The sequence below is a fragment of the Drosophila grimshawi genome, unplaced genomic scaffold (assembly GCF_018153295.1).
Source record: "Drosophila grimshawi isolate 15287-2541.00 unplaced genomic scaffold, ASM1815329v1 contig_1377, whole genome shotgun sequence".
NCBI classification, from domain to species: domain Eukaryota; kingdom Metazoa; phylum Arthropoda; class Insecta; order Diptera; family Drosophilidae; genus Drosophila; species Drosophila grimshawi.
The window spans coordinates 9,427,754-9,441,046 of NW_025062900.1; the positions used below are offsets into that span (position 1 = coordinate 9,427,754).

A 13,293-nucleotide genomic window follows, 5' to 3' on the forward strand; every position below is an offset into this window, starting at 1 on the left:
AACAAAATCGTATACAAACCACTAAAAAAACACAACTGATTCGGTAAGCAATGCATAATAGCTATTGAAAATTCCAAGTTACCTCAATCTATTTGGTGTTTTTTGTAGTTACCATGATGCGCCTTAAGGAACTTGAGCTAGATCAGGTCGAAGAGCGGGCGAAGGAGGAAGTTCGCTCCGCATTCATCGTATTTGGTGTTATCTGTGCTACAATTCGATTGGTTCCCATTTTGCTACGCAGATTGACTTCATAGATTGACACATTTGCTTTACAACAAATCTGGAAAATTGATGTGCGCCTGGAAATTAGCTTTGACTATATATAAATAAAATACTTCTTTGGATCACATCCCTACAAAACTGAATAATTCAATATTTTAAATAGCTCAGCAAGTCGATATATCAGTCAATTACAACTATTTGTGGATTATTTGATCAGTCTATCTCCTTATAGATGGTACCATTTATGTTTAACTAGTGCTCCAATACGGAAGTTTCGGTAATGCGATGCATATTCCATGGGATACATTTGGGCGCAGTTGTGCAGCTATGAGCTAACCCTAATTCCCATGCTGGAAGACCATAATGGGGTAGACCGGGCTGGGGGTGGTGGGCTGTTGGGGTGGTGTCGTGGAGCTATGTGGCCTTATAGCCCCATTAGTCGCTGCTGATTCTGGCGCACATTATTTCTGGCACGGCACGTGTTTGAACCACAAACAGATGAATTTCTGCAGTGGAGAAGCGACGACGACGAATTATGAGCCACTCAGCGCACTTGCGCGTTCCACAAGGAGTGCCTAATAGAAGCAGGATACGGTGGGGTTGGGCGGAAGGTAGTTTAGGGTAGAATAACTGGTATGCTACTGGGCTCCTAGGCCCGGAGGCTGTCCTCGTTCTCTTGCTCGCTCCAACTGCAATTCGTCCTCGGGGTCTTTTTTGTGTTAATAATAAATAAACGTGGCTCGGCTGGGCGTTGGTGCTTGGGTGGCGTGGCGTGGCGTGGCGTGGGGTGCACCTTTGTGCTTGTGTTTTGGACACACCGGAGCGCATTTTAATGGACGAATGCAACGCTAGTGGCCTTTACCTTCCAGCACATCTCGCTGACTGCATGTGTGACACCAACTGCTCCCCACTTCCCCAGACCGTACTCTTACCCGGATTGCCGTACTGTTGGCCGGGCTGGTACGCTTGAAATGCGGCATTTGCTCGTCCATCTTTTGATTTAGCACCGACATAAAAATGATTTATCAGTGACATTAAAATAATGCACACTGCGGCGCATTTTATGTGCGAATGGATTTTCGCGCCTTTTTGTTTTCGTCCCTCCTCATTTGTGCGCCCGTCCTTGCCACCTCGGCTCCATCTCTGCAGCTGCACAAATGCATTTCAGCCTAGCTCAACGTAGAGCCAACCAACCCAGCAACGAACCCAGAACGGCTCCCGTTCTCCATCCGCAAACAGCTGTCCGTCCGTCAGTCTTTGTATGCTGCCGTCAGCCAAATGTTTTACGGCCGAGGTATTTGTGACTGCCACTCGTACTATGTACGTGTGTGTGTGTGTGTGTGTGCGAGTGTGTGTACGCCGTAGAGCTCTGGACCTATCCAAACCTAGCTAGAGCATCATAAATGTAAACTTTTATGCGATTATCGCGTTCTCTTTCTCGCTGCGTAGCTAGGCACATTTTGCAATGCAAAATACACGGAAAATAATTAGAGAGCATTCATAAAAATAAAAACTTAACACGACAATCTCTTTGAACTATTCAAATTGAATCATTAAATTCGACATTTGATTTTATCTAACCAAAAATTAAGATGATCTTTGAGATCTTTTCATTATTTTATTATTAACTTTATATTTGTTCCATTATAAATTTGGTTTTTTTGGAAGGTGTTGTTAGCTTAAAATTCTTAATTTTCAAAAGATGCATATTAATATTATTAAAGAGAAAGTGTTGCAAAATTGGTTTGACAAGGGTTTTAAGTCTGTTGAGTGACTTGAATCGAGTAGAATACTGTCTAAGAGAAGTTGGGAAATGTAAAACAAAGCAAATAATATTAAATACAAAATAGTTGTTAAATTGCAGATTGTACAATAAAAGTTAATGGTTCAAATGTGAAACGATTCTCTCAGTGTATGTGGTACTATATATTTGAAATGTGCCATAATTTTCACCCAGATGTGTGACAGAGCAGACGGGCCAGTGGGCTGGCAATCAAGCCAGGAGGCAGAGCGGGCTGAAGGCAAAAGTCCGCCCAGCTGAGGACAACATATGCCCTTTCATGGGGCCCGGGAACTCATTAGAGCGGGCGTCGTGGACTTGCTTCGTGTTTGTGTATGTGTGTGTGTGTGTGTGTGTGCAAGTGTGTATATGTTTAATGAGGACAACAGAAGCGAGGAGAAGAAGCTCAGGCGCTGCTGCACAGTGCAGCTCAGATATGAGACAGATAGAAGGGACATGGATGCACACATCTGTAGACGCCGCTGATTGCCCCGTTCCGAGCTTTGGCCGGTTGGCAGCGTCAGCATAATTTCCTGATGCTAAATGCCAAACGCAGAACGAGGCGGACTAAAATGGGATGGAACAGCAGACGAGAGCAGTCGAGCACTTTCAGCCCATTCGCCATTCAACAACTGTCCACTGACCGACTGCCATTGCACGAGCGCTCGAATGGAAAAGCGGATCCTGTTGCAGGACTCGAAGTGGTTGTTGAGCATGCAGCGGGGAGAGCAGGTTGTGGGCTAGGTTAGCGCCTGTTGTTGTAGTTGCGGCTGTGTGTCATTGTCTCGCGCTGGGATGCCAGCACTAAGACCATAACTAGAACCCGCCAGCAGGACGAACAGCAGGTCCTGGGCAATTTAGTGCAGAGCGCACAAACACACACCTGTTTTTCGAGCGTAATTTATCTCGAAGAATTATTATTTCAAATATTTTGTGGGCGGGTGGCGGGCAAAGCCCCCACAACACTCGAGGACGACGGGAACGAAACGAAATAAAAGGATTTTAAAATGGTCATTTGATATGAATTATGCGCGTTGCTGCAATTACAGATCCTACACCTCCACACACACACACACACACTGCCTGCCCGCTTGATGCCTTTGTCTAAATGTGATGCGGTTGTCTGAACCGCTTAGCTGGAACAGGATGTGGAATCTGGAACCTCTGCTGAAAACTGCGCTTGCTTACTTGTTTACCATGGCCATGTCCTGGTCGCAGGATACCGGCGCATTCAACGCAATTGAGCTTCCGCGATGGCGCATAAAACATTCGCTCTTGGACTTCATTGTTAAATAATTAAATCAGCTGCGAGACTAATATATTTCTCTTAATTGCACAGCCAAGTCATGTGTGCCCATGAGAAATGTTTGCCGGCTGACCATTTGGCTCATTTCTGATTTATGCAGCGCCAATCGACGACAACAGTCGACTCCATGCATATGCACCATTATAAATGGCATCCCCAGCATATATCAAAAATTAGCAGCTGCTTATGGACAAGATTTGTGTTTATTCATGATCTGAAGGGTTAGTGTACGGATATTTATGCATCGAGTAGTTATCATTCTTTGGAGAGTTATCAATCCACAATTGCGAGTGTGATATATTATTATATTAAATGTATATTTTATATAAAACATGGTGCTCTGATTTATGAACCTTTTTACTTAAATATATATATATATTTATTTTTTTGATAAACTTAATTAATCGTTGATATAAAACTGTCCATAAAACAGCATTAATATCTCTGTAATATAGTTGTTCGGAAATTGTGCGGAGTTCCATGAATTGCTTATCGCCATCTGTCGCTTTATTTCATTTGTGATAAGATTTTCTACGAATATATGTCATACGACATGCTCGTTGTATGCACCTAAAAAGTTATTTTTTCAGAGTGAACAAGAAATAATCAATGAAAAATCAACAAAACTGTTAAAAATAATTATCGCGGCACATAAAAAAAGCAAACAAAAATGCTTGAGGGGAGACCTGGGGGAAGGCATACAAATTGAAAAAGAAATGTAAAAATAATCGGCAATAAATTTTGCAAAAGTGTCGAAAACGGTTCACACACACACACACACACACACACACACACACACACACTCACACATACACAAAAGCACACACGGAAATTTGGCCACGCCAAGAACTCATAGTTCAATGTCCTGAGCAGGCGACGACCGCCAGGCGGGTAGAGGAGTAGTGTCAGCAACAGAAAGTAGACAGGAGAGAGAGAGAAAGAGAGTGGGAGGGGGTGGCAGAGGGGGTAGAGTTGGACAGGGGGTGAGCGCAAGGTTCGCAGTAGCAACCGCATTTATAATAAATTGAATTGCAATAACTCAACTTCAATCAAAAATCATAATTCATGGAATTCGACAGGCAGAACCGCTGCATGAGCAGAAGCAGGAGCGGCAGGAGCAGCAGCAGGAGCAGCAGCAGGAACTACTCGTATTCTGGCTGGTTTTCTGACCCTTTCTTTCTTTTCGGATTTCATTCTCATTTTTTTTGTATTTTTTTTTATTATTTTGTTGGCCCTGCGATGCATTGCATTGGCCGTCGCTTGGGCGACGCAGCCGAAAATTATAAATCTACGCTTTGACATGAAGATGCAAGCAAGTTTGAGCGAGGAGGGGGCGAGGAGTAAGCCAGTGGTGTTCAGTGTGTGTGCTCCTGAAGACATGGATTTATAGACGAAGACATAAATACAAACGGAGCCATCGAAGTCGAAACGACCGGCCAAAGACACCGAAAAAAACACACCAAAAACCAAAACCAAAAACCATTGAAAAGTGTGCGCGAGCAGAGCCCAAGGAGGCGGAACACGCTCAATGCCCATAAATATCCTTGTGCTTGTAGTTGCAACTGTTCAGGCCGGACACGGGGGCCGTGCGCGGGACGAGTTTTAGGTGAAAATAATCACCGCTTCACATGAAATCATTTTGCGCCACAAAATGCCAAAGAAAATGCAAGCAACGCCCAAATGTGGGCTACAGTCGAAAAAAAAATAGAAGAAGAAAAAGCTACAGCAGGATACGCAAGGATCTGCGCAATAGACCGGTAAAGTCATCGCCGTTCAAACGCTCCAAAATGCAAGCGATATAAATTCAAAGTTTTGCCCTATCAAGAAAAAACAAATCAAAAGTGACAATTTTAGAAACCATTTAAATGATTTCTACTTTGATTTCTTGCCAAAGCGATTAAGAAGAGGAAAATGGAGCTAGGGAAAGATTTGAAGAAGAAATGTGGCCATACCAAAAAGCATTACGACAATTTAATGATAGTTTTGTTATAAGTGCTCTTATCTTGCTTTGTTAGTATTCCAATCTATTTTTGAATTTGAATATTTATTTGATCAAGTTTCTACTCTATAATTTCATATCCACCCCAACTCGAATAAGTATTGAGTAATAAATATAATTTATTATTTAAATGCAAAAGTAATGATTATTAAGTGCAGGGTATTTGCTAGACCAGGCACACCATAATCCAAATAATTAACAACTAATTAATATAATTTAATTATAAACATACAGTAGCAATGATTATTAAGTACAGGAAACTTGTCATCCAAAAGCTCTCGTGAGTGGAGTATTACTTGGACCACTTGTTTACCCACTTAGTTATTTATTATTAGTTCGTTTTTTCAATACAACAAAACTTGTGTTATAGCTGTAAGTATCCCTAAAAAAATGTTAACAATAGGCATCATGATAATAGGAACAATCCTCTAGCAGAAGTGGGCAGCAGCAGCGAAGCACGGAAAGAAAATCACATAATTTTTTCGACTTTCCGGTGTCGTATTGAATGTAAAAATGTGTACAAGTAAAGGAGAATTATGATAAACCTTAGAGCACAATTAATTGTGTACCACATCGAAACTTGAATACACTTTTTGGCAAATAACATTTTGGAAAATATTTTTTTAAAAATCCATTCAAGCTGCTTTTTGATCTTTAATTCAGTTATTTAATTATATTTTGTATGCTTACCCAAGGGTTTTGACTGCTTTTTGGTTGTCTGGCAACGCAATTTTGGTATTGAGCATAGACTCTTAACAATCCGGCAAAACTTTTCATGATTTTATTCACCTTTTTTCTTGTGTTTCGTTGTTGCTCGCCAAATATTTTAATGTTTATTTATATGTAGATTTTTGTTTGGTTTTTGTGCAAAAGGCGGATAAAAAGGACTCGGAAAAAGACTGGCGGATGTGCGTCGCCGTTTGACCATAGCCAAAGTATCTGCAAGCACATTTTTTTCGCGTCTCTTGTCATAAGGTAAAAAAAGGACTAACATTATGCCGAATAAAAAGTGCAGCGGCATTGGCCAACACCTTTGCCCAGGACCCAAAAGGATACTTCACAAAGGTCGCGGAAGTAATTTACAATTTGCAGAACAACCAAACACATATAAAAGGCAGAAGAAGAGAAATCAGACAGCCAAGCAAATAAAGTTGCTAGGGATCGGGACTCGGGAATCGGGCGACGGGTTTTGTCTGGTCGCAGCGCAAATTGACAAGATTTATTTTCAATTAAAAACAAACGAAATGCCGCGCACATTATCCTTTTTGGGCTGGCTGGCGTGTGGAGTAGACATTCAACATTCAACATTTTATTGGCAGCATTTTATGTGTTTTCTCAAATTTGACAATAAATCAAAAAGCGGCCACATTTCCACAAATTTTCACAATTTCCAAACATGCTCCGCGTGTGTGAGTGCGAGGACGACGACAACGCCACCCCTAAGCCACAGCGCATGGTCGCGTTGATGAATGACGAAGGACATGCAGTCACACATACACACACACACAAGCACACACGCTCACACACACGCACACATACATGCACAGAGATGCACACACACGCACACCGATTGGCTGCACGTCGACGTGCAATAATTTTATGTGTCCTGGCGAGATGGCAAAAAAAAAGAAAAAAAAATACACAGAAACGAAGCTGCAGCCGCCTCATTGTTGTCCTGGTTATTTATGACCCATTAAGGCAAGCGGCAATTGCACATGTGTTCTTCACACTGCCACAGCCACTGTCACAGACCTCCCCACCCACCCCCTCTCACTCAAGGTGTTATGTGTGTCAGGTCGTTTGAAGTCGACCTCGAGTGAAGTCGATGTCTTTGGCATTGGCTTTGGGGCTGATTTCGCTTTTAATTGTTTGGCACGGACACAAATGTTAATAATTGCGCCGAAACATCCTTGATGTCCTTTTGTCTAATAATCATAAGGCATAATTCATTTGATATCGTGTTTGCCACTCTGAATTTATGACACTTCTTCTTTTGGCGGCACATTTCATTTCCATTTATGCACGCAACAAACAAACAAACAAACAGACAAAAAAAATACAATTATCCTTGCCGTTATCCCCGCCAAACGGGCTCACATTTAATTGCCTGGCCAAAAGGATTCGAATGGAGACATTAGAAAAATCTGTCGCCGCCAAACAGGACACACACGTCGCCAGCACCGAATGTCGTTAAAATGTGACTATTGCTCGCATGTAGTCTCTAAAAGAGCAACCAAAGATGGAACTGGCGCAGGAACTGGAGCTGGAGCAGGAGCAAGAGCAGGAGTAGGGCATGTGTGCCCATATGTCCAAGCATCGTGCTTGCACAAACATGTGCTCTTCTAGTTTATTGAATATGTCATATTAAAAGCCGGGGGAAAGCAATACATACTGGCAACAACTTGCTCAAATGTGCAATATTTCGTTGTGGAAAACTCTGTTACAAATTCCATTTTGAAATACGCTTTGACACACCCTGCCAGCAATTAAAGCATTTCAAAATGCACAAGTACTTTAAGAGTATTGTTGCTAATTTTATATACCTATCTATTGAAGGAAGGAATTGGTTAACTTTCAACCCCGAAGAATATGCAGCAATTTTTCTGATTAAGTGTTACTTAGCCAATGCAGCAACCTGATTTGTGTCACTGCTGTGTGCACATGCTATCCTCAAGAGCAAAACTGCAATGAAATTGATGTGGAACAACAATAGTTGCCACCCGAAAAAATAAAACAAGTCGCAAAGTGTTTATTTATATTTACTTTATTTACTCAACGTTATTACTATTCGCATTATTAAAATATAAATTACGCTGTAGCAGCTATAGTCTTAAGCTTCTTGTTTTGTGTTTTGATTATTTTCTCTTTGTCCAATGAATGCTTACATGTGTTATTTGTTACCATTGTGATATAAACAGGCAAATTTAAGATCATAAGATAATATCAATTGTTTATTTTAGCTCTTCGTCTTTACATTCATTTCGGTTATTTTTCTACTATTTACATCCCTAGCATCGTGTTGGTTAGCTGAACTTTGATACGCCCCCTGAGGTAGTTGCTGCGTGAAGGATTTTTCTTCTTATTTTTTATGTGAAACGATTTTCTCCGTTCTTGTTGGTGTCGGTGGCACTTGACAAGGATAACAACGCACAGGACAGGAGAACGCCAAACGGACGGCAGCAATCCACTTCCACTTGATGTCGCATAAATTTGTGCCTTGCTGCTGCTGCAGTCAGCGTAATGCAAGCTGAAGCAATGGCTTATGTCCTGTCTGGTATCCTTACGTCCTTGCAGTTTGCTGTGTGTCGTCTCTGTTGCGCACGCTCAAATTTATTTACATTCCTATTTATTTTGCCACTTTGCAATGATTTGAAGTTCTACAATCCCCCATCATTGGGTCCTTTCCAGCATCGTTCAGGTTGTCAAGCGCTTGCACCAGAAATGGCAGTTGAAGCTGCCAAGCTGCGATTGGCTCTGAAGGAAACTTAGAGGTGTCTTTACAGGACTTGGAATAATTCTAATGAAACTGACATGTTGTTGAACTGAGTAATAAGCATAATATAAATTGATATAAGAGTTTAATTTTGAATTGAGATTGCGAGGTACGGGAATCTTCAATAAGCGGAACAATGGCAAACTAGATATCGAGGTAAACAAGATGTAGATCTTTTCAAAAACATGGCTTACTTTTTGAATTCAGTGTGCACACTGTGGCATTAGCTGATCTTAACTCATGAAAAATTATAACCAGTTGTGCACAGCATATCTAAGCAGCTTGATTGGCTGGATGGGTAATAATTAGTTGTATTTCGTTTACATTTAAATATTGTCAGCCAAGTCCACGTTCACGTAGAGCCTGCTGTGCTATGCGCTAAAGGTTTAATTCAGCATGAACTGAAAAATGCATAAATACCATTTTAATTAGAAAATTAGCTGGAAATATGCAGCTCACGTTAATCGCATAGCACTGCCTTCGCTCCATTGCTGCAAATATGAAAGTGGAGCTGGCTCGCGATGCGGATTCGGTGTCGAGGTTAGGGTTGAGGTTGGGGTCGGGTTGGGAGACGGAGTCAGAGTCGGGAAACAAAGCTCATGCAATATCCAAGAGATGCGACAACAAATGAAAGCCAACTGACTGCTGCATCCACTCCATTCACTGCCTCTGCAGAGTGTCCTGGCCTCATTCTCATCCTGACACACGAAAATCATTGCGACACTCTACGCTCTACGGTTACGGCTCGGGCTCCGGAGAGTTCGACTCTGCTGTTTGTTGCGACAAATGCCGTTATAATTATTTATACCGTAAGCACATTTTATGGTGTCGCAATTTTAAAATGCAATTAGACGCGCAACTCTATGAAAAAGCCAACACAGTTGCCCCAAAACATTCAAAATACACAGCACTCAAGAGTCTGTGAACCATAAAATACCCTGCGACTATATAGTTGAACATACAAGAAGCAGAATACAGTTAAACACACCGTTGAATTTGCTTATACACTTAAAGAAAACAAATAAGTGAATTTGCACAACACTTTTCGTACTTTTCGCTGCTTAAAACCTTCAGTTCTGACAGGACAACAAATGAATTTGACAGTTGAGATTTGACATTCGCAATATCAAAATAATTTCGCCTTTAACTAGGTCTGTTATGCTTTCATAATATATACCATAGTTGTGTACAGGGTATTAAAAGTCATTGAAATAATATACAAATAGAACGATGCTCGTTACGGGCACAGACAAATGTAATTCTTAATGGGGTTTTGTCATTTGAGCGTCGTACCCAAAATTGTATGTATGCAAGCAGCTCACTCACACATCACCCCATCAGCTCCTTTTTTATACATCCACTTGCTCATTCCCAGCTCACCTGGCTTATTAGTTTTGGGCTCTTATTGAACAGTCGCGCGCCTTGCGCTAGGCAATATGCATTTTTCGATTCGGGCGTATCGAATTCAACGAACAGCTGCTGTTCGATTTTTTTTATTGCAAACACATATATACACTCATATTTTGTGATTTTCTTATTTAGCAAATCGAGCTAGATACATATATTTATATATAGAATACCTGCCTGATTTCGATTCATGTAGTTGTGGCATAATGAAAGTTTTGCCATATAAATTTGCATAAAACTTGGCTCACATATGGTTAAGAGGAATAAAAGGCAATATGCGCCAACTGTTGAAGCCAGTGCAATATATATTTATTCCGAATACTTTTAAGCATACAGCATAGGCATAATAAAATATTTAAATAATTTCCACTTGTTGAGAAGCTTTCTTTTTTACATTTTTCTTAAAGTAAGCACTTTACAAAGAAATTCATTTAGTGTTTTCCTTCTTCACAATATTCGATTGGAGTATCGGATTATCGGCTGCGGTCGTAAACTATTTGCACCAATTATCTTGGAAAGTTCATTTCGATGCCTTTGGGGAAATATGCGGCGAATTAATACAAGTTTATAGAGCCAACGAGCTGAGCACCCCCCAAGAAAAGGGAAGCAAAATGAACACTCTAAGTTGGCAACCCTTTGGACCTTGTGCCGAATGAGTCTTTGGTAAGCACAAGTTTCGCTTAATTTATAACGAGGATTACAATAAACAAACTAATCTACGGCAATAAACACTAAAAATCCCCCAAAGTGTTGGCCATCCATGCCATGCTCCTTGGAGGGGAGAGTGCGGACCGGCAGCTGGAATTGAGCATTGTCACCACTACGCCATTGGCCAACGTCTTTTTATAAGTTAAATCGCTGCAATCCTTTCGCCTTTTAAATATGCCATTTCCGCAGCGAGATTATTTTTCGATATCGCAAACGTATGATTCGAGATGTTTACGAGTGTCCAGTGCCCAATGTCCAATGCCCAATGTCCTGTGCTGGATGCGTTGGCCGACCAGCAGATAGGCATCGCGGTTCAGTTCTCCGTTCCCAGTTCCCATTGTCCTTCTACCTTTCCAACTCCCAATAGGGCAATGGAATTGTCAGCAATGGGCGCTTGAGTATACAATGTGCGTGCTTCATCCGCCTCGATCCTTTTTTTCTATTAACAATAAATTTGTACGATTTTTATTAGACCGCAAATAACACGTGGTCAAATACGGTTCATTGATGACCATTCAAAGGTACAATGGAGAAGCAGATATTAGCTCAGACAATTATTAAATTGTTAATCTAATTCAATTTGCTTCAGACAGTTGAGTAATATTTTTAACTGTTAATTAACTGAATAGTTGAATGATCATAAATTTCAAAGCCCCATTTAATAAATAATTAACAAATGTAGTGAACATTTTAAAAGAAACATACGTTTCAGTATCTCTTCCTATATCATTGGTATTAAATCAAAGACAAACCTAATGGACTGGGTGAGTGGTGGTGGGGTGTGGGTGTGGGTGTGGGTATGGGGACTGAGTGGCAGGGTATAAAAGGACCACAACAAATCGACAACAAACGGGATGCGCGTGATGCCCGAAAGGATGCCATTAAGGACAACGGTTGCAATCGTTAGTGAAGCCATTAGTTTGTAGCGCCAATATGCGAAAATCAAAGGCACACACACAACGGCCAAACAAACAACAAACAAACGTGTCCAACTGCAAAGACAACCCCAAATGTGGCCAATGTACTCGCACTCGCATTCGTATGTTGCTGGTATGTTGTATAATTGCAAGTGCGCAGCTTTGGAAAAATGCGACAGATATAACATAAAATAACCTAAACCGGACAACGGGGACAGCGGACAGCAAAATGTCCATCTACCACTAATGTGGCCGTGCGTTGAAACTGATGCTGAGACACAGACACAGGCACAGACACAGAGTCACGGAGGACATCACGACAATGGCCCGGCAGCAACGTAACAATAACAATAAAACAAAGAGCGGCCTCTGCTAAAAAGGAACACGGGTAACTGAAAATAATTTCTGTGATATTATCACAGTGGCGGGGAATGCTGCTCAGATGTCCCAGGCGCGATATGTGCAAAGTCCGGTAAAAGGAGCAGCCGCAGCCAGCAAAACGGAGATTCACATCAACATAATGTCTACTTTACAATGTGGATAAAGACGCCCGAAGAAAACGAAATCACATTCATATCGAATGTAACAGCCATTCGGCCTTAGACTGTCCTCGTCCCATTTGGACGACCCACCTGACACCAGTCTGCCCAAATGTGTATCCTGTCCAGTCCAGTGCGGTCCAGTCCTGTCTGGCCGCTGACCAACCCCCTTTGGGTGCACATTCACTGGACGCTCGCACGCCACGTTGCAATAAGTTACGGCTGGCGGCCATTACGCCGTCATGCTAGCGGCAAATGGTGGCCCGGACAATAGAGAAAAAGAGGGAGAGCGAGAGAGAGAAAGTCGCAGCCGGAGACAAATCCGAAATCCATACTCGTAAACAAATGCAACTAATCGCCGTTCATGTTGAACGTGTTCACAGCTAGGCAAACCTGAAATTGTGGCTACACCAAATCGTGCACCCAGCATCCTCCTAGCTCAGTACTGCCTCGCATCCAGCTCGTGCTCCATATCCAATGATCATTGTACGGGCTTAGCGCTGATTCCAATTCTGATGGTTATCGCGCTTTATGCCCAAGGTCTAAAACTACTCGAAGGCACTTTTAAGTCCTTGGGAAACAGCTCAGTGATTAGTCCATTTCGCATGTTGAGAGAGTGACTTGCAGAGACTTGCAAAAATTACAATTTTGAATGTTGCATTGGAGTACCTTACTTCTTTGTACGATAGAAGAATAAAGAATAAAATATTATAATTTTGTAGCATCCAGCGTTCAGAGAGAAGATCTGGCAAAAGAGTTATTGCATATGCTATATGCGGAGTGCGGAAATAAACATTTTAACTTTTTTTTTTTTAAGTAGGCTTTGAAATTGAATTTAAAATTTTTTGAAAAAATGTAAATATTGTCTGTTGACCGGCCATTTCTATTGAATCATTCTGGTAACAGGCTTTGTAGCAGAAGC

At 41.5% G+C, this 13,293-nt stretch overlaps 1 protein-coding gene across 1 annotated transcript; it reads left to right on the plus strand.

The window, feature by feature from the left end:
- On the plus strand, positions 1–346 carry LOC116805293. The gene is made up of 2 exons (XM_032736391.2): positions 1–43; positions 109–346. Exon 2 carries the CDS (start codon positions 114–116, stop codon positions 252–254), a length of 141 nt encoding a protein of 46 aa, XP_032592282.1. The 5' UTR covers positions 1–43; positions 109–113; the 3' UTR covers positions 255–346.
- Positions 347–13,293: the final 12,947 nt, after the last annotated feature.

What these genes read in the sequence shown, in the direction of transcription:
- LOC116805293 (XM_032736391.2), top strand. Translation starts at nt 114, where the DNA reads ATGATGCGCCTTAAGGAACTTGAGCTAGATCAGGTCGAAGAGCGGGCG.